Source organism: Macrosteles quadrilineatus, unplaced genomic scaffold (genome assembly GCF_028750875.1).
Source record: "Macrosteles quadrilineatus isolate MER2022 unplaced genomic scaffold, UCM_ALF_1.0 Scaffold_5__1_contigs__length_97177068, whole genome shotgun sequence".
NCBI classification, from domain to species: Eukaryota; Metazoa; Arthropoda; class Insecta; order Hemiptera; family Cicadellidae; genus Macrosteles; species Macrosteles quadrilineatus.
In genome coordinates this window covers 51,671,356-51,693,067 of record NW_026542598.1, presented here as the reverse complement: position 1 = coordinate 51,693,067, position 21,712 = coordinate 51,671,356, and the positions used below count along the sequence as shown (strand labels likewise).

Here is a 21,712-nt window from a genome sequence, read left to right as displayed (position 1 = left end):
ATATTTACTCTCACCGCTTACACATGATAAAGGTTGTTGACAAACTTATGGGAGAAAGTATGTGTCAGAATGCTGATACCGTTTATTTAGTTTAATCATTGGATATAACATATGGACCAACAAGATCCGGGTGACATTTAATTGCGAAGCATTAGTTTTGGCTTGAAACTGTCAGATACTGTATTTGCGAAGGAATAGTTTTGTCAGCATATCTGAAAGTATGCAAACCAACTGCTGTGCTTTATATAAGAAGGTTTTAACTGACTATGATAAGATCCCCGTGCGTAGAACGGGCACACAGCTAGTCGTTAATAGAAAAAGAACAGAGGAATTAGCCCTCCGCAAAGTGCAATGCTGTTAAACATCTGCTTTCTCTCTCAGTATGATAGAATAATAGTTTAGTGTTAAGTAAAAGATGTCTGTATAGTTCTCAGTTCGGCTTGGTTAAATGGTTGGGGTATTTGAAAGACTTGATCTATATAAAAAAAATTATAGTTTTGTCTGTACATTGCGTAGAATCATGCAGTTTTTGGTTAATTTTACGTTTCATAGCCTAAGAAAGCCGAAACGAGTCTTATCTCAATTTCTGTCTGTATATCTGTCTGTCCATTCTGTGACTCTGTCTGTTAACGCCAAATTGTCATTTTACGCGGCCTACTCCTAGGAAACTAGAGTACCGATCAAGGTTCTAATCGTTTTTCTGTATTTACTGGATTGGTGAGAGTGTCTTGGGCTATCAAAACATGGCCTGGCTTCTTTGAAAACAAAATAGCGAACAATCAAAAACCCAATTTTGTTCGATTTTTGTCAAATTTTCTCCCAATGTTTCCTATTACATTTGATGAAATAACGATCAGCTGTTTGGATTAGTTCTCACTTCTAGCTGTCACTGATATGTTTACATTCAAAGTTGTTTACAAATACCGCAACCATTTAATCTATATAAATAAAATTAGAGTTTTGTCTGTACTTTGCTCAGAATTATATACTTTTAGGTTATTTTTACGTTTTATACATTAAAGAAGCAGAAACGAGTCTTATCTCTATTTCTGTCTGTCTGTCTGTCTGTCTGTCTGTCTGTCTGTCTGTCTTTCCCTTTGTCTGTAACACTCAAGATGGCATTTTACGCAATCTTCTCCGTGAAAACCAGAGTACCTATCAAGATCCAAGTCATTTTAACGTATTCACTGGATTGGCGAGAGTGTCTTTAGTGATTTAAATATAGCCTCACTACTTTGTAAATAAAATTACGGACGTTCAAAAATGCAGTTTTGTGAGATTTTTTTCAAATTTTCGTTCAATTGTTATCACATAATCGTCTATGAAATAACGAACAGCTGTTCGGATCAAGATTATTTTTTCTAGCTGTCAATGATATGTTTACAAATGTTGTTTACAAATACCGCAACCATTTCGAATCACGTTTTGAAAGCAAATCCCAACCAAGTGAGATTAAAAACGTTTTTTTTACATAACGGATTTAATTAATCGCAAGTACAATAATATAGTCTAATAGTGTAACCGTAAATGAAATTAAATAACTAGACATCGTCCAAATCGGAACCAGAAATTCTTTGAGTATAAAATGTTTCTTGAGTTTTGAGAACCAGAAAGAAGACCTTGAATCAGTGTTGTATAGGGCTGGACACTGAAATGATCGTCGCCAATAGCTTACAAAAAAGGTTTCCACTCATTGACGGCACTTCAATGGCGGTTGTGTAAAGTGTAAAGTAAAAAATCACAACTGCAGTGGGTGATTGTAACAGAGGTTTAACAGAGGAAGTGCTAAACTCGCTTTTCCAATGTGTCACTTTCTGTTTCTACTCACCGTGTGATGCAATCGCTGGACCATACAGCCAATAGGCCCATAGCTCATATCTTGGGTACGTAAGCCTACATATTTATTCATAACAACCTTTTTGACGACGATCCTTGATACCGGTACTTTTCCATAGAATACATGGCCTACCTACATAAGAAATATAATTACAAATGACCAAAACCCCAACATTGTGTGATTTTCGTCACATTTCCTTCTAATGTTAATAGATATACTAATCATTGTTTAGAGAATGCGTAATCTATTAAATAACAAAAAGTTGTTTGGGTAAGGTTGTTTTTTTTTTCAAACTGACACCGATAAGTTTACGCTATAACTTTTTACGAGAAAATCCAAAAGCAAGAGATCAATAACCTCGGGACTAGATATTAATGTATTTAATTTGTCGGATGTACTATAGTTCTTAGGTAGGTTCTTACGTAGGTACTGGTTCTTTTCCTTAGAACCGTTGGTAGCTGCTAGAATCATTTTTACGTAGGTACCAACACATCACTGTAGTTTACAAATTTAGTTATCGTTGGTGTTGCACCTTATTTATTAGAGCCGTCCGTATTCAATTTAAGTGATGTCTTAACTCTGTATAAGTTTTGCTTTTTCTGTCTGAATTCCAAATCTTAGCTTACCCGGTATGCTAAGAAAATGATAACCTATTTGAGTAAAACATTTGTTGGGCAAACCATCATGAATTGTTTACGCCTTTATATTGTTTATGTATCAATAGTTCGTGGCCTTTTTTGGATTGTTGTTTGTATGTCTGTTGGTAACGCATTAATGTCCTTATTTCTCAGTGTTTCACGGAATGGACAAGAGCACCTTTGATACTGAAAATGTCAACCGGAAGAAAGTATTAAATGGTGAGGTTGAGGTAGTACTTTACATACGTTTAAGTTAACCGATGTGGAAAGTAACTTTCAAATATAGGCCTAATTTAGGGCTACGCTTCATGGATCTATAAAACATTTTTTAGTTTAATCATTGGACATATGGACCATAACGATCCGGGTGACATTTAATTGCGAAGCATTTATTTTGGCTTGAACTGTCAGATAATGTATTTGCGAAGGTTTATATATAATAGTTTTGCCAGCATATCTGCAAATATCCAAACTAACTGCTGTTCTTAATCTTAATATAAGAAGGTTTCAACTGACTACTATAAGATCCCCGTGCGTAGAACGGGCACACAGCTAGTTGTAGAAATAAAGTTATTATATGTATATTGTAGGGAATTTAGTGTAACATAGTATATCTACGTTATGAGCATGTTAAATAGTTCTTATGTAAATGTAGTGAAGACTCATTAATATTCAGTCCATGCACAGCAAGCTGGAGTTTGTTTGTTTTTAGACGACGACATTATTTTGATGGCACTGGAATCGTTGAGTTTTCATTGTACCTACAGTTTCTGACTTGTATAACTATTTCAACAGTTTAAGTCAAACTGAACAACTAAAGCGTTGTTACTTAGTATTTTAACTTGTTTCAAAAAAATCATGCAATAGTACCGGTACTTAACTAGCAAATATAAAAACAAACTCATAAAACTGCAAACTCACAAAAAAGTCGTAAATTTCCATGTAACTTTAGAAAATACTCTCATCTCACTCATGCCTCGGAACGTTAAAAACACGACTAAGCAAAGCCACACCCAACAAGCGCAAGCAGATGGCTAATGTGTTTGATGTTTTATAATAAAGATTTGTTTTCTTTTTGCGTCTAGTATTGATCTCAATGCATTTATGTATGTATTAAATCACCAATGATACCTTTGGTTTATGGCAAAAAGCAAGCTCATAACTTAAAGCAAAACTTCACAACAATAAACCTAGGCAGTCGCAGAGCCTGCAAAAGATAAACCTACGAAAAGTGCGAGTAAAACCCCTTAACATTCATAGATATTGAAAGGACCCCTTGATAAAGAAAGCTATCCAACCTAGTTCATGCATGAATATTATGATTTACGATAGCAAGAGTTCGATATCCCTACCGGTGTAGACAATTAACATACGATATTTAGCTGGGTGGCTGAGTAGAACAGCAATTGCGTGATTGCCTGGTTATCAGAATATTTTCGGTCCGATTCTAAGATGACTTCTTAGAATCGGACGGAAAATATTCTGATTACCAGCTTTTGATGGTTCGAAACTAAACCCAGTTGTCCCTTACCATTGGAGTTTTAATAATTAATTATCCTGCCTGGCTGATGAATCTATATAGATAACAAAGTAACAAAGCTATTATCTCATTAATACAAAACTAATCATTCACCCATATTTATTCGCCTTAAAATTCGCATTCTCGTTTGTCTGCTTCGCATAAATCTAATATAATTATTTATGTTAGTTCTCCCTCTTGGTCTTGCGACCTCTTTGGTCTTGGTAAGTCGAAGATTTCGTGTGTATACACTAATAACCGGGGCAGAAGTTTGTCAGCTAGTCAGACACAAACTAAGATAAATTCGGCTATAGTATTAAATTTGACTGTTTGTGAACAACTGGACGCCTGGACGCCGCATATATTGATTTGGGTCTACAGTGACTAACTACTCGTGTGACGTCATCCTTGCGTGAACATGTGTATAAGCCAAGCCGCACTGACCATATGGCTACTGATAAATTATTTTAAATTGGTGTTTAGCACTATATAAAAGTGAGTAATGCATTGGACCAAATTATGTATAAACATTGAAAGAATCGCATCGAACCGAGTTGTTCCTCGTATTTAAAAGTTTCAACCAGTTGGTTTGCGATTCTTCCCATTTCGTCCACTAGTGAATTGATTAGTTCACGATTAGAGTTCAGCTGCAAAGTAAAAAAAATCCCTTTCAGATCCAATATATTTCACAATTTTACAGTATAACTAAGTCCGTTGTATGATGTTGGTTTTAATGTGTACTATTTATTCCTTGATTTTTCGAGAAATTTAAAACACTCATAACTATATTAAACGGCCAGTTAAACCATAACTTTTTCAGTTATAACAATGCAAGTCAATCACTTAACAGGAATGTATTTAGTACGTATTTTAAGTTGAAATTAATTGTATTAAGGGTAACTGTAGTGCATGGAACGAATTTATGTGTAGCTTTGATATTGACTAATATCACCTGTTTCTTCAGCCAGGATTATTATATTGAAAGCACTGATAAAGGGTAGCTTCGTACCACAGACAATATAGTATTATATTGTCTGTGTTTGTACCTTATACAAATTGTATGAAATAAAGACGTTAGATGAGTGTAGTGTTGTTGCAATACCTAATCCAACAGTAGCCTATTTCAATAACGCAGTATAACTTCCCTTCACTATCTTGACAGTTTTCACCGAGGAATATTAAGGTCATATACCATCGAAGTGATGAACATTTAATCTTTTAGCACATGTTAGTGTCACAAAATTCTCCCCCGTGTATCGCTTATCAGGGTTCATTAGATGTATCGTTATCAGTTGTCAGCTGTTAGATAACACCTCAACATCTGGTGAACATGATCACGCAAAGCCTGTGTAGGGCGTTGTAATACGTGGAGCTTACATCTCCCAGCTACCGTGTTGTAGTTCTATTTTCACATGACGCTTTATGAATGCAAATTGCTGATTTATAATACAAAGACTGCTTTCTTAGCTACAGAGATTTTACTTTTTAGCACACAAAGGGTACTGTTAAGGCTACTGCAAGCATCTTTATAATTTCAGAATTTTTGAACTTCGGCACACACCGCAGATATGCTATGCAGTTGGATTATAGCATTGACTATATACCACAACAATTTCGTTGTGGTATATAGTCAATGATTATAGTTATATAGTTGGTTATCCGACACTTCTCTTGTGAACTAGGCATGATCAATTGAATGCCATTTAAATCGCACACCTGTTCCGTTTTGTACGACACGGAACGGAAGCGGATACATTGAGACAACCCGGCTGTACAGTACTAGGGAGAATTTGCCATTTTGTAGTGCTCTTGAAAGTACTTTTTGATTGTTTTAGTGCGTATCATACAAAACAGTCTGCCAACCTCTCACATAGGGCGCACTACTCTGCCATCCTTCACGCCTTGATGAATTAATAATATACAGTAGCAGATTTTGGAACATTAGACTTACACTTCAATCCGTGTGGTGTATTGCTTAAGTAATTGTTTAGGGTGTTACATGGCTCAGTTATGATCCTAGGTTGGTGAAGCAAGGCAACATGAACCATTTAGCTTAAATTCGGTGTTTCAGAATGAGACGTTTATTAAGGTTGATTGTTGCATAGGTAGTAGTATTAGTTGTTGCCATTCCTTACATGAAATCAAAATTTGTTATATCACATAATTAACGTTGGGAAACTTTATTCATGCTTTTTAATTACACCAATAATAAATAAATACCCTTACTTTCAGATAAAACCTGCACAGAATATACTAATAACAAATAAAGGACACGTATAAATAGGCCTACCTGGATGCATAGATAAGTTGAATAAAATACCCCCGCCGCAGCAAACCTGCAGACTTAGCGAATTTCCATCTGCCTGATTGGATTTAAACTAAAATGTCTCCTTAAAAATATCACATTTATTCCCTATTTAAACAGAATTAGTTTAACGAGTACTTAGGTTTGCTGCAACAGGGAGGGTAAAAAAGTTTTTTTTTTATGTAAAATATTAAAAGGTACTGTTGTTTAGTAAGAAATTAATGTATTTTCCAAACTTGATCAAAATATGTTCATAAACAAGCAAAATACAACAGTTGACTTATTCTCCATAAGAATAACATTGGAATTTTAAAATTACAATTTTTTTGAATTTTCTCCGTAACAATTAAGCGCATAATAACGCTTCAATATACTAAATTATTTGTTTTTTTAAGCTCTACAAAATGGTTTAAAAATAAATTGTGAAATTTTGTGTTTTTAGGGTCAAAAATGGGAAAAACCTATTTTTACCCCATAAAACCCCCCATAAACCCCCGTTCCCATAGTCCGATCATGCTGGTTCGCGAACTCATTCAAGTTTATCCCGCCTTACACCTTCAAACCAAATTTTATCAAAATCGGATAAAAATTACTCAAGTTATCGTGCGGATGGACACATATATATATATATATATATATATATATATATATATATATATATATCTCTATATATAGATATATAAAAATTTGAACGAATGGTGTTTTTGGCCTCTGGGGACATCAAAATGAAAAAGTAAATCGGTCCCGGGTTTAGGTCTTACCATGAGACCTACGGTAATAGCTACTTCCCTATAGGGAAATTCGCTAAAATACTCGTTTTGGAATTTGTTAAAAAAAAACATGTGTTACCTATTAAAAATTGGAGTTGACAATAGATAGTGTCAAAACCAGGATTTAGAGCTCACTCACAAACAACGTAAAAATGGCATTTAAATGAAAAAAAAAACACAAATAAAATGCCTGGACCTACATAATTATTTTTTTATGAAAGAGAGACAATGAGTTGAGTATAAAATATAAATTAATAATGATTAATTTGATAGAAATGTAGGTATAAGCATGCGAGATATATTTCCGTTGAAATTGACGTATATTCTATTTATTTGCGGAGAGATATGATATAATACAGATACAGAACTGTATTGCTATTTTTCAGGCTACCAACGGACAAGCCAACATGACGGAAATGGAAACATTTTTGCCCAAAGATGGATCTAACATCAAAGACAAGTGAGTATTTTTTATGTAAAATTATGGACCTAGACAAGGAGACAAGACAGCTCCTGTTAAAAATTTGTATCAAAAATAAAATAGTTTAATGAAAAAGTTATCATATTCGAGAAAAATCTGTTATTTTTATCAGTTGAGTGGTTGTTTGGCTAAATTTAAATTAAACTACGTTTCACATCACATCTCATCAGTCTGGTTTGTTTTTTTTTTTTTTTTTGAAAGGCAAGGCAGAGGGATTGAAATAAGGTTTTCACTGGATGGTCAAAATAATGTCAAGTGGTCAAAAGTTTTTTTCCAGGACGCTATAGGCACTAGCCTGGAATTGTTTTACACATTACCTAGGGGTTGCGGTATTATCCAATAATAAGATCAAATCCATTGATGATTTGGCGGGATTTTAACCCAGCCGCGCTCTAACCACTAGACCAGCTCGCTCCCCAGTCAAAACCTTAAGAGAAAACTATTTTTTAATTTTACTTAGCTGTTCTATATGCCTTTATTAATTAATTGGTTCATAAACAAATTTTGTCAAAATAACTTGTCTATCATCTCTTTTCACTCGGTTTCTTATGACTCAGTTTCTTATGATACCAAAGGATGTGTGTGACTGTGTTTTAGTCATGAAATGATACAAAATTACTCATGATTATTGCTTATTGCAAACAACTCTTCTTATATACTTCTAATTTATTATATAAAAGGCCTATGGATTTTGATATTACAATATTCATCCACTGTAATGGATGTAAAATAGTAATCAAAACACGTTCACCGTACTTTTACAATAAAAATAAAATTATCAAACTGTCAAATTATTATAAATTTTTACAATTCTTTTGATACTGCAGTTGTTTACAACCCAAGAAAAGAACTTCAAGATAGACATTGGATTTAAGCATTTGTTTCACTGGACTAGCAGTTTATTGTAGTAAACTAGTTATTCTGTATGGTATTTCACCAAATTCAACATGTAAAATTTAAAAAGAAACTTCATTTGTAGATCTAACAGAACAACTTAGTTTTAAAAGTTACCAACGCTGGCAAGGAAGTAGTGGTATTGGTTGGCTGTACGGTTTATTATTCATAATTTAATAGCTGGTGTTTTGTAGATACAAGATCTCAGTTTCTCCAGCCAAGACGAGAGATTTGGAAGCAGAGCGTCTCAACAGTATAGATGGGAAGTACTACGATCCGTTCAAAGAGAGGAAGGTGGAGCACCCTACATCGTAAGTATTTGACAAAAATGCTAATACAAAATTCTCATAGTTATTCAACACAATATGCATTACCTTTATGTTAGTTTCTTCATATCCCTGACCAAAAGCAGCGTTTTGCAATCGTGGCTCAAAACTGATATTTTCGCCTTCATTGACAAAAACACAGCTGTTAATTAATTTTGTCAGGTGTATTCCTGTTATTTTCCAATCATAACCATTTAGATAGAAAAGAAAAGAGAGATTCTAATGGAAATCAGACGTGATTTTAAACATGTGATGCTTTACTATAGATTTGTTTTGTAAACAAATAAAGCTTAGCTAGCTTACCTGTAAAAATTAGAGTCCAGGAGCTAATGGATACACAGTAGAAGGTCACATAACACAGTCTTAATGTAGAACTACTTCAGAGAATAGGTTTAAGATTTCTCAGAATTTTTATTGAACAAGCATTTTTCAAAGGTCTGACCAGCTGACATGCTTGTTCAATCTATACTTATTTAATACGCAAGCAGGATTTTTGTGACAATTACTCCTCCGAAACTACAGAACCGATTGACATGTTTTTGGTGTCATTGGAAAGAGCGTAACGTGAAGTTGTGCAGGAAACTTTCTTTTTAGGTAAATAATTAGAGAGTGAGGCCCTGGGGCCTTTCAAAGTTTTGTATTTCTCCATAAGATTAACATGGGAAACAAACATTGTTTTGAAACTCCAGCTGTTGTCAGAAATTAAATATTAATAAATGGTCTCCATGGAAGCATGAGAAAATTCACCATGTTTACATTTGCTTTGACATTTAAATGTAAACAACCAGAACTGTCAAAAATTCCTATTTTATAATTTCAGACAGCTGATCCAGAAAAATAAAACCACTATGTGATAGGTTTATTTATTCTTAAACTTTATGATAGATTATTTATTATGAATCTATTTTCAATGATTATGAAACAGATTTTTCCTGTTGCGAAGCAAAATTAAAAGTGAGAAGAACACATGTTAATTGTAAACAGTCAATGTGTAAATTATCTATGTTGTATTAAAGATGTGTATAGTTTTTGATGTTGGTTTGTGTTTAATGATATAAATTATAAAATTTTTATTTTAAGGATTTGGCATATGAGTAAGCATGTGATAAATAACACCATTTCAGAGTTCTGCCAGTTTTTTAGTAGAGTTTAAAGTAGCATACACCTTATTGTCTACAAATTGGCTAAATAACTTAGGTACGGTACTTTATAAAATTTGACAGCCTTTTTACGTAAACTTAAATTGTAAGCTTACCTTTTCCCGTCCATGGGCAGGTTGATTGTTATAAATTAACTCTTTAAACTGGAATAGGATTGTTATGTAAATTGTGAGTATTTCTATTAGTTGACTACTAAAAACTACCTATTTAGTTCACTCTTTTAAAATCATCGGAAATTATGACTGTTATTAGTTTCTAAACAAGTTATTTGTTTATAAATAACTCCTGTACTTCTTTGCAATTGCTCGACTTCGAGCAACATGTACACTAGTAAAAAAAAACCCATAAAAAATCAGAGAAATTTTATAAATTTTAGAAGTAGGGGGATTTTTTAAAGTGAAGGAGTGCGATTTTCGGAAAACGCCCAAGAGTGTTTAATATAAAATTTTATTCCTGACCATAAAAATTCTTTCAAATCTTTGCTAGCTCTTACCGTTTTCGAGCTACAGCCGTTTGTTTTTCTTAAAAAAGGGGGCAAAAAATTCAAATTTTGAACTGCCATAACTTTTGATAGGATTGACGTAGAGATCTCTAGTTTGTGCCATTCTTTTTATTTTTTCAAGCCCAAGGGGTACCTTGCAATTTAAAAATTTTAAGTTAAGGGTACCTAGGGGGACAAAGGAGGTGAATGGGAACTTCACATCAAATTCACAACAATTGTGGCCCCTACATCAATAGACGATTCCAGCAAACTGCATATTTCTATCTATTGCAGTTTTTACATAAATAAAGAAGCAAGTTTTTAAAATAACACCCCGTATATTATGGGCACATTCATAGCTATTTATCTTATGGTACCTCACTGTGGGCCAACAGTTTTTATGCTAACAGGTTGCTTTTTACTTTACAAAAGAAGGCGGTGAGGTTAATTTGTAGTGTGAATAGAAGAACACATTGTAAGCCCCTTTTTGTGGGTCTTATCTTTCTCACGTTTCCATCTTTGTATGTTTTGGCAAGTTTGTTGTATGTAAAAGAAAACATTTCTCACTTAACACTCACCCTTTCCACAATGTTACATACACACTGACAGTGCAAAAAGCAGCATGCTACAAGATTGAAATATTCAGCTAGCCTATATTAAATAGTTTTCTGGATTTAAAAAAGTCAGAATTGATGTCTGTACTAATGTGTGTTTACTGTACAGTTTTGTTCAAATCCTTATTTGTTTACAGAGACTGTGACACTTTGACTCATCTACTGAAGGCATCTCTAGGTACAGGGATCCTGGCTATGCCCATCGCTTTCAAAAACGCTGGCCTCACCATGGGAATATTCTTCACCATCATAGTCGCCCTCGTCTGCACGCACTGTGCTTACATAGTTGTAAGTAAACAGCGGCAGACACAGTGAAATTCATAATGAAAATAGATTTTCCTTAAAGTCAGGAAATACAATACAGTGAAACCCAAAAAAATTTCATTCTTGATATTTCTACCTCTTAAATAGCTTTGAACCCTCTGATTGATCCAAGTTTTTTTTAAGTACCTCTATAGTTAGAAGATTAAGCTTAGAAATCTCTCAAATGTATATAGGTGCTGCATATCTGCAAGTTGAAATCAATGCAAAAGAACCTCCCTTAGCTAAAGTTATTAAAAGTTAATAAAAGCTCAAAGTTATCGCAGTGGTGAAAAGGAAAAAAATCTATGCTTTCAAAATTTATTGGTTGCATAATATTGAACCTTGATAATTTGCATCTTGGTAATTCAAAATATGTGATCAATGGTTGTTGAACTAAAAAAGTTATGAGCTACATGATGATTGTGCCACAGGTGAAGTGTGCTCATGTGCTGTACTACAAAACACGGACTCCCGCCATGAGTTTTGCTGATGTGGGAGAGGCTGCGTTCACTCATGGTCCACCATGGGGGAGAAAGTTTGCGAAGCTTGCAAGGTAATTACGAATTAATAGATTTTTGCCTGTCTTTACAATGAGTCAGGTATCTTTTAGTGAATTTTACCCATAATGATCAGCTGATTTTTTAAGCCACAAAGGATTAATTGTCTGGGTAGTCAAGTGGTTAGGGCTCGCCTTCAAGGTTCAAGAGTACAGTAATTCAAAACCTTCACTTACAACCATATGCAAACGTAGCTCAGCAAAAACATCTAATATATAACTATAACTGTTCCCAACACATGTTTAACTTAAAAGTCTGTGTTAGGTTCACCCACCTTGTAAGTGTGATAGACCATCAGGAATGCCAGCAGTCCTGAGCAGTCGTAAAGTTATGTCTCCTGGCCCAGGAGCAGGACTCTGAATCAAGGGTTCTTGATTGGTTTTGCGCGCAATTTATATCCATATTTACATCCTTCCTCCAGTCTAAGATTTTTAATAAAGATCACTATTTTTGTATTTGAACATAAATTGTGTACTAAATAAGATTTCCCGCAGGGTATCCATCCTGGTGGGTCTGTTTCTATCCTATTTTGGGACCTGCAGTGTCTACACTGTCATCATAGGAAACAACTTCCAGCAGGTCAGTACTTGTACAATAAAAGATTAATTGTAGTCTTGGTCATTAATATAAAGTTTAATGATTGTTTATTGTCTTTTTTGCCATGTGATATTTCAGCTTTGTATGGTTAGGTGCAATATTGTATCATACACCATTCATAAAATTTAGGCAGTTTGAGGGGAAGTTCACCATCCACTTTTTTGCTTAATGTACATACAACAGCTGATTAAAGCTGCGCGCGCACTACGGCGGCACGGCACGCACGGACGGGCGGGCGGCACGGCAATTTTTAAAAGTTAATAACATTGAATATCATATAAGTGCGCCCACTACGGCGGTACGGCCGGCAACGGACGTTCGGCAGCTTCCGCCGTTTGTTAAAAAGTCCGGGAGACAGAACTCCAGGACATTTCCGAGCTGCCGTGACGCCCGTACCGACCGGGAGCACTGCACACCGACCGGGCGGGCGGCACGGGACATCCGCCATTCTCAACTGATCTCTGTCAAAGTAGCAGTGTTTTCGTGTGTTGTAAACATAGATGTTAGTAAGTTGATTTTTCTCGTTGAGAAATACCCGAACTGTACAACATGCGACATCCTGAATGTTTTAATAACGTCCGGCGTGACAATATATGGGCAGAAATATGATCTATTATGAAACAATCAGGTAAATTTTACACATAATCCTTCTACAAGATCAGGAAACAAGGTGTGGAACTCTCCAAAACTTAGTCTTTCCCTGTTTATGTGGTGTATCTAAAATATTTGCTTGCACCTTCTTGTTTCCTCTTCCTCTGCTAAAATTTAACCTACTATCACCACTTTATCTACATCCACCTTTACTCACAATTTTTAGCTCGCAGACTGTCAACTGTCCTAAATTGCGGATGTGCGGATGTCCCGTCCCGTCCGTCCGTGCTGTGCCGCCCTAGTGCGCGCACCCCCTCTTAAAAATGCCGTCGGTGCCGTGCCGCCGTAGTGCGCGCGTAGCTTAACGGGTTGAATAAAAAATTATAGTTTTTATATCAGCTGTTAAGCTATCCTTTTAAAGGTACCGGTAGGGACAAGTGGAGGGAATGGATTTCTTACCCTAAAACCGCCTAAGTTTTGTGAACGGAGTATAATGTGGAAGACAATACAATAATAACAAACCAAAATTACACATGCTCAAAAGTTTAAAATATCACAAAAAATTTTATTTACAGTAATTTAAAAATTACTGGTTGACCATTGCTTGGTGCCCCTCTATTTCATGACCAAATATTTTGTGTTGTAGTACCTAAAGAACAAAACGGGCTATGTATTTAATGGGTTAACTATTAAGGTTCATTTGGTGTGAGATACAATGTACTGTAAATTCCCTGTCATTCATCTGACTGTTTTATTTATTTTATTCTGTAAATTTAACTGTATTGTTGTTGTTCAAGTAGCTTATTATTATTTTTCTCAGTATCTATCGTATAATTTTGATTATCTGTTAGGTATATATATGTTGTGGTTGTTTTAAGTGTTAATATAACTTTGCTGTGTTGCCAACCTGGCCGACGGCCCTTCCCGCCAATGCCTAAAGTGTTTATTTTGGCAGATGCCCTGCGTGGTATCTGGAAATGTAAATAAAAGCAGCAATAAAGCACTTTTTCATTCATTCATTCGTTTATCTGACTGGTTTGACCGGCTCAGACAATAACTGTCACATATGCAACACTTTGTCAAATAAGTAACAAACAACCTGTTTACACATGCTACTGTTAACTGAATAATAATACGTTATAATTAGTCCAGCTCTCTTTGATCATTACACTTTTAATAAATGGTCCTAGCATCTTAGTCAGTATAGTAGAGCTGTACAACGCATCTCACTCCATTCTACACATCATATTTGGGTAAAATACGCCCAGTTGTGTGTTCTACTCTTTATATTAATTATTGGTAACATGGTAATAATAATTTCACACTTGCTGTTTCTCCAGGTGATAGATTACCACCTAGGGTTCGAGAACAATCAGAGGATCTACATCATCGCTCTGCTTGTCCCCCTCATACTCATGTCCTGGGTACCCAACCTCAAGTCTCTGGCCCCTGTGTCTATGGTATGTGTACTATTGAGTTTCAAATAAAAATTATACTTTTACTTGAATTAAACTTTTAAGTTTAAGTAGCAATAAAAAACATTGCAATCAAATACTTTGAAGTGGTTCGCTGAAACTATTGCAAAACTAATATATTAGTCAGTATGAACAAGTTAAGCGGTGATTCTTTCCTAATATGAAGAGCATGAACTTATCTCAAAGTTTTGAGGATGTGTTGTGATCTAGGGAGGTGGTGGCAACGTGGTCTTCATCATTGCTTCATACATTGATTTGCTCACCCGTACAATGCAGAGCTACTTGTCAATGTCCATATTAATCTATGTTTCTTATCAATGTTGGTGTTGAATTAGTTATGTTTGGATATAAAGCCGGGTTTACACGATGCTAGTTAGGCAAGCCAATTGTCTTAGCCAATTTGTCATCACGTGGTTGTGGAATTGTCGTAGGCCAGGCAAGTTGAACGAGAACCTGTTCACACGTGGCCAACACTTGCCCAGGCATTTTACAGTGAACCAGGGTAATACTGCCAAAAGACAAGACAGTGCTATTGGCCTCTACACCGTTTACACGGTGCCAATTGTCACGACAACTGGGTTTTCGAGGGGTGGGGGCTTGACTGGGCCCAGCTCATTGTCCTCAGTCTACTCCCGGAGACAACTGAATTTCGGGGCAATTGGTGGGCCAATTGGCTTGCCAATTGGCCTGAAGTGTTAACACGAAGCCAGTAATTTCAAGCCAGTCAGTTGTCTCCTGCCAATTGTCTCGCCAACTGGCATCGTGTAAACCCGGCTTAATATTTGACTAGAATTGCAAGCCAGCTGTAGTCTTTATGTATGCCTGCAGGTGGCCAACCTGTTCATGGGCCTGGGTCTAGGCATCACATTCTACTACCTGGTCCAGGATCTCCCTTCACCTCAGGAGATGCCTCAGGTTGCCCCAGTCATGGAATGGCCCATCTTCTTCAGCATCTGCATCTTCGCTATGGAAGCCATTGGAGTTGTAAGATAAATTTGTAACTATTATTATTAGTATTATCATTTGAGATGGGGACACATATTTCAGATGTGTTGGGAGTGTTAGTGTTTTGGACTGTGTGATGAGAGAGATGGGTATGAGAGAGTGGTTTTGAGAGAAGCATATCCACAAAAAATATAAGGGGATTGCATCGCTTTCCCAAGCATTTAAAAATGATATTGGATGGAGAGGACACAGCTAACTGAACTGAAGAAAGTTTGCAGACGAGTCACAGCACAAGTATATTATATACACTTGACATTTTGACTCTTTCAGACAACCACATTTCACATTTGTATTTTGTATAATTGCAAAACCATCTATTTCTGGCAATCAAGTCTATTGTGTGTATAAATTATTTGTGCTGTGACTCCTCTGCAAACTTTCTTCAGATGAGTTAGCTGTGTCCTATATCATTTTTTAATCCAAGCTAAATGCTTTTTCCTAAAAACATTTCCCAACCATTTGTGATATTTCATACAAAATGCCACAATTATAATTGTAGACATAAGAAAAGTCAAATGAGTACATATATTCTGTAAAAATAATACGATTTATTTGCCATATACTAGCTATGGGTTAAAATTAAATATTAGCCTTGGAAGTAGTTAGATGATCCAACTGGCCGGTTGTTTGTTGTATGCATGGAACATTTCTATCACTTACCAGAATGTTCAGTTTGGACTTCTAGCTATTTGTATATATATATTATATACTTGAGGGCTTCTATATGTACCAAAACAGCTAAAAACATTATAAAACCCATGGCCCCTCCCACTTTTTAGGGCGATATCCTGCACCTCAAAGATCCTATCAGTTACTTTGGAACCCCTTAAATAATTTTCATAAACCAGTACCCCTTATATTTAGTAGTTAGTACCACTTGTAAAAATTGAGGAGGTTGACCAAAATTATAAAAAAGTGCTACTAGTACTGTACCTACAAATATATATAGTTTACTCCAACCTATTTTAATTAGAGTGTTCATTTTATTTATTATACAACTACTTATATATCACAGGTGATGCCGTTGGAAAACTCTATGTCAAACCCACAGCATTTCATTGGCATCTGCGGAGTTCTCAACCAAGGCATGGGTGGAGTGACGCTTGTCTACATCTTGCTGGGTTTCTTGGGATATGTCAAGTATGGTGATGAGACAAAGGGCAGCATCACACTTAACCTGCCTACTGAGGACTTGTGAGTGCCGTTGCTACTATCTTACGGATTCAATTTCTTAATACAGTGACGATTGTTAGAAAACTTACATAGTACTGATGAGGTGTAATTAGGACTATTAATTTGGGGAAAAGAGACCCCCAGACGTAAGAGACAGTGCATACCGTTAAAAAGAGGACGGTCGTAGATTAGGTGAGGTCAATTTGTGTCCGTCATGACTGTTCCTTGGACGTTATGAGACTTTTCAAAAGTTTTAGTTTCAACTTTGGGACAGTACCTTGGTCTATTGCTAGAACTAGACATTCGATCCCTGTGTTAAAGTTGTCACTAGTTTCTGAATACAAACGAACGAAGTTGAATTCAGTCACTGACGTAAACTTCTGATTTCTGTCGAATACGACAACTATTTTTACCAAGTCAAGAACAACTTATTGTAAGCTATAACAGCATCTTTTATGTCACATCAACTATCACGGTAACAATGCAGAAAATAGAATATTACAGACTGTCCCCAAAGTTGAATTACATTAATTACTCAAAGACTGTATCCAACTCTATTCTACGATAGGATTTTATATAAGGATAATAAGATGTCTACTAGCACTATTTAAAGTCATGGTATAATGTACAATTGTCTACACAGCTTGGCTCAGTCAGTGAAGATTCTGGTGGGGCTGGCAGTGTTCTGCACGTATGGTCTGCAGTACTACGTGTGTCTCGAGATTGTCTGGAACGGAGTGAAAGATAGGTTCTCCAAAGGCTCAAGAATGGCTGAGTATGTCGTCCGCACCCTGCTCACCTCTGCTTCAGGTTAGCATAACATTTGTTTTAGTTTTTAAATCAGTTTGCTAATCCAAAAGCCATGATTACACTTATTACGGCTTCTTTTACTGAATACTGAATAGATGAGCACAGACTATTAATGGCACAGAAATTGGTTACTTTAAAGTTGGAAGATAACCATTTAGTTTAAGGCTTTTACAGGTAAATTGTACAAGGACCCACAGGAATATTTTCCAGTAGCAAACTGATGTCTTGTTACGGAAGCATGAAAAAGTCCTCCTCCCAAACAATGTAAGAGAAAATGCTATAAAGCATTGAGACTGTCTAAAAGTCATTTCTTTTAAGCAATCAAAACTTAAAGAAACTGGACTCCAAAAAACAGGAATGAGATTATAATACAAACCTATAGCATAAAAATTCAACTTATTTCTTAACTTTCGAATGTTGGAACTAGCCAATAAAATCTCTAATACCCCTGCCGCAGCAAACCTGCCGACTAAGCGATTTCCATTTGTTTGAATTGATTTTCGATGAAATATATTTGACATTAGGTTTAACGAGTACTTAGGTTTGCTGCGACAAGGAAACTAATTAAGTGTTTTTTTAGTAAACTATTAATAGATTTGTATAAAATAAATAAATTTGCCAAGTTTGATCAAAATATATCCATAAACAAGTAAACTATACCATTTTACAATATTCTCCATTAGAATAACTTAAGAATTAAAAATTTAATTTTTTTCTGTTACCAATAACCGTACAAAAAGACTTTCATAACTATATTATTTGTTTTTTTAAGCTCTTTAAAAAAGTATTGAGAGAAATTGGGAAATTTTTTGTTTTGTGTGTCAAAAATAAGAAAAACCAATTTTTACTCTATAAAACCCCGTTCCCATGGTCCGATCATACTCATTTGTTCATCCAATTCATCAAATTTCATCAAAATCGGACAAAATTTACTCAAGTTATCGTGTTTGCGGACACATAAATCTATCTATATAATATAAAAATTTGAACGAATGGTGTTTTTGGCCTCTGGGGACATCAAAATGAAAATAGAATAATAAATGAAAAACCGATAGAATAGTGTAAACTTGAGTACCTACCTCAAAAGGTATAATTCTGTAGCCCTTCTTGTTAAATGCATTTTGGCTGACAGCAATGTATGTTTTTAGTGCTGCTGGCTGTTGCTGTCCCAACCATTGGTCCCTTCATCGGCCTTATCGGAGCCTTCTGCTTCTCCCTGCTTGGACTCATCATTCCCATCTTTATTGAGATTGTCACCTATTGGGACCTCGGATTCGGCGCATGCAACTGGATCATCCTAAAAAATATTCTAGTCTTCGGGTTCGGAGTGCTGGCACTTATTTTCGGGACGTACACAAGTATAGAGGAGATCGCAGCCATGTACTCTCCTGTGGTCGATGAAGCCCAAGATTTGTTCAACAAGACCGCGGTCAACGCTACCGAAGTCTTCGGACAGCTGGCATCGACAGTTGTGTCGTCAGTCAATGTAACTGACACCATCGACAAACTCCAATCAGCTGTTGGCAATAATACCGCAATGGCTGCAGTACTAGACACCTTTAGCAATGGAACAAAAACTGTCGCTGAGGCAGTACTGAATGCAGGAAACGGCACAAACCCTTTGTCATAGTGTCTGCACTGCAATAGTTCTTGAGACGTACCAGTGATTTTGTATCTCATCCAGTGATTTTTGTAAAGTGGATATGGTAGATGTATGCAGAAGCAATGGTGAAATGAGGCTTGTAAAAACTTCTCTCCTTAGTCCTTACTAAGTGGTATCAATTTTCAGGTTCTCACGGACCTTTGTTAGGCTATATTATTTTATCCTTTAGGTTAAGCTTTTATACAATATACACAAAAGATTATTTACCTTGTTACATTTAGGATGAATTTAGTCTTAACCTAAACTCTACTGCATCAGCCAGGGGCTGATTATAGGCTAAGTTTTAAGTAAATACAACATTTAATGTTGGTAAGTACTTTTTATCCAACCATTATGAAAAATTGAAATGACTTTTTAATGTTTAAAATGAACTGCTTTAAAGGTTTTAAAGAAATTATTGAATTATTTCCTTATATTTAATGGTATGTAAAGATAAATAATAAGCTGGAACTTATAATTTACTAAACAATGATTGAATTTGTTGCCATTACATATTTTAACAAAAAACGAATATATACTAGATATGAAAAATAATAATAATTATTATTGATAGTATTATGAGCTTAATTTGTAGGCATTAAAAAGCCTTGTGATAATAATTTTATTTCACATATTTTTAAACAATCAAACCTTTGGTACTATTTTAATGCTGATGGAGTGAATATAACTTGAACTAGCTGTGGTATGATGACTAAAATTTAACTACCGTACCAAACCATTTTTATTGGTGTTATATTTTTCTTGTTTATGATTAAACTAGTAGCTTTACCTGTACTTCGCTTTGGTCTGTGGACACACCGACAGTGATATTTTTCTGAATAAGCTACAGCAGGTACTGTAGAAAACATCTATCATCATTGATAATAGAACATTACATACAACCTATTATCCAAGTTCATAATCTATGAATGTACAAACCTATGACTCAGTTTAACAAAATGATGAATTTAAATGTTTTTAATAGCGTGACAGTATATATTTTTAATCATTAGAGTAAACAAATCAAAAGTAATCATTAGCCTTTTCCTGCTTTTTCGATGGATACTTACAAAAACATATCCATCCTAGATCAATGATAAGTTCAATTTTATCTAAAACTAAAAGTAATTACTTTGTAGTAGAAAATTTATCTTTTACTGTCATATCTCATAAAATCCAAGTCAAACATATCAGTCACCACAGTTTTGTTTGATCTCGTTAAGATTGTTTTAAATTTGTATTTAGTTACTGTTTGATTTATGTAATTTAAGCCTTTCATAAGTGTACTTAAGTGTCTATTTTGATATTTACTAGGAGTTGTGAAATGTTTTTTATGATGTAATATAATTTAATTTTTTTGCCAAGGACCTACATTTTTACTTTAACAAGTTTTTACAAGTGCCTTTAACAGCATACAAGTTTATGACATTAAATTGAAAAAAGAAAATCATTTTCTTCACCTTTAATGTACTAATGACTTAGCTAATTAGTAATTATTTACTAAAAGTTCCTTTATAAAATAAAAAATAAGCTAGTGTATTACCGCAAATGCCTTAACCGATTATGATTATATGTATATATTGTATTCATTATCACACTCCCTATTCATATACTATTACACTGATGAATGTTTTGTATTTAATATTAAGTTACTTTCCATTCAACCAATTCAACTTTATTGGTTGTGATTTTTTGAGAATTTTTACAATGTTTAAGTTTTGGTTTTTGTTCACGCTGACATTCACTTCAATTTATTTTATGTATATTGTTATTAAATTTTAATAAAATGATTACAGTAAATTATTTATTTTACTACACCCTGTGTTTGCTTAACTTAAGGTCAATCAATTATATGATTTTGAACAATTAAGTGCTAATTACAGTGGAACCTCAGTAAGGGCCTAAGAACATTTTTATTCTATTCATAGGCAAACTGAGATGATTGTGCCACCCCAAACCCCAACATGACAAAATTGTTGATTTTTTACCAACCAACAATAAATAGTACTAGCTGTTTGGCCCGCTCTTGGCTTTGGCAACTCTTTGTAAAATAAATTAGAATTTATTCATCATTGCCTCCAGGATTGATTATTGGCAATATAAATAGGTTACATACCTTACGTCGTCAATCCTAAAATTAGTCTATGGCGACTAGTTTCGAAACATCAAGGTTTCATTGTCGAGCCTCTTGCCTGTTAAAAACATTGTGACATCTTGTCGTCCTCATTATACACAGTACATTTAACATAAACACACGAACACGGACACATACTGTTTACAAAAATGAATGCGTGGCCGGCCAGTACCGCGGTGACGGACACGATGCAACTCATGTGTTGCATGTAATGTTTTTAAGAGGCAAGAGGCTCGACAATGAAACCTTGATGTTTCGAAACTAGTCGCCATAGACTAATTTTAGGATTGACGACGTAAGGTATGTAACCTATTTATATTATAAATTAGAAATGCAGCTGTAATAGTATATTTCATACCTAGGGCCGAAAACGAGGTTTTGCCGGCTCGAGATAGTTTAC

General features: G+C 35.0%; 1 protein-coding gene across 1 annotated transcript in view; it reads left to right on the top strand.

Annotated features, from left to right (window-relative positions):
• The window catches only part of LOC128994794 (proton-coupled amino acid transporter-like protein pathetic), a 51,598-nt gene extending 30,639 nt beyond the window's left edge, over window positions 1-20,959 (top strand). The window contains exons 3-12 of the mRNA XM_054419572.1: window positions 7,456-7,529; window positions 8,639-8,755; window positions 11,163-11,313; window positions 11,760-11,881; window positions 12,380-12,464; window positions 14,414-14,533; window positions 15,377-15,532; window positions 16,569-16,747; window positions 17,370-17,536; window positions 18,685-20,959. Of these exons, the coding sequence (XP_054275547.1) occupies window positions 7,456-7,529; window positions 8,639-8,755; window positions 11,163-11,313; window positions 11,760-11,881; window positions 12,380-12,464; window positions 14,414-14,533; window positions 15,377-15,532; window positions 16,569-16,747; window positions 17,370-17,536; window positions 18,685-19,166 (1,653 nt within the window). The 3' untranslated portion in view covers window positions 19,167-20,959. The remainder of the gene's footprint in view (window positions 1-7,455; window positions 7,530-8,638; window positions 8,756-11,162; window positions 11,314-11,759; window positions 11,882-12,379; window positions 12,465-14,413; window positions 14,534-15,376; window positions 15,533-16,568; window positions 16,748-17,369; window positions 17,537-18,684) is intronic.
• Window positions 20,960-21,712: the final 753 nt, after the last annotated feature.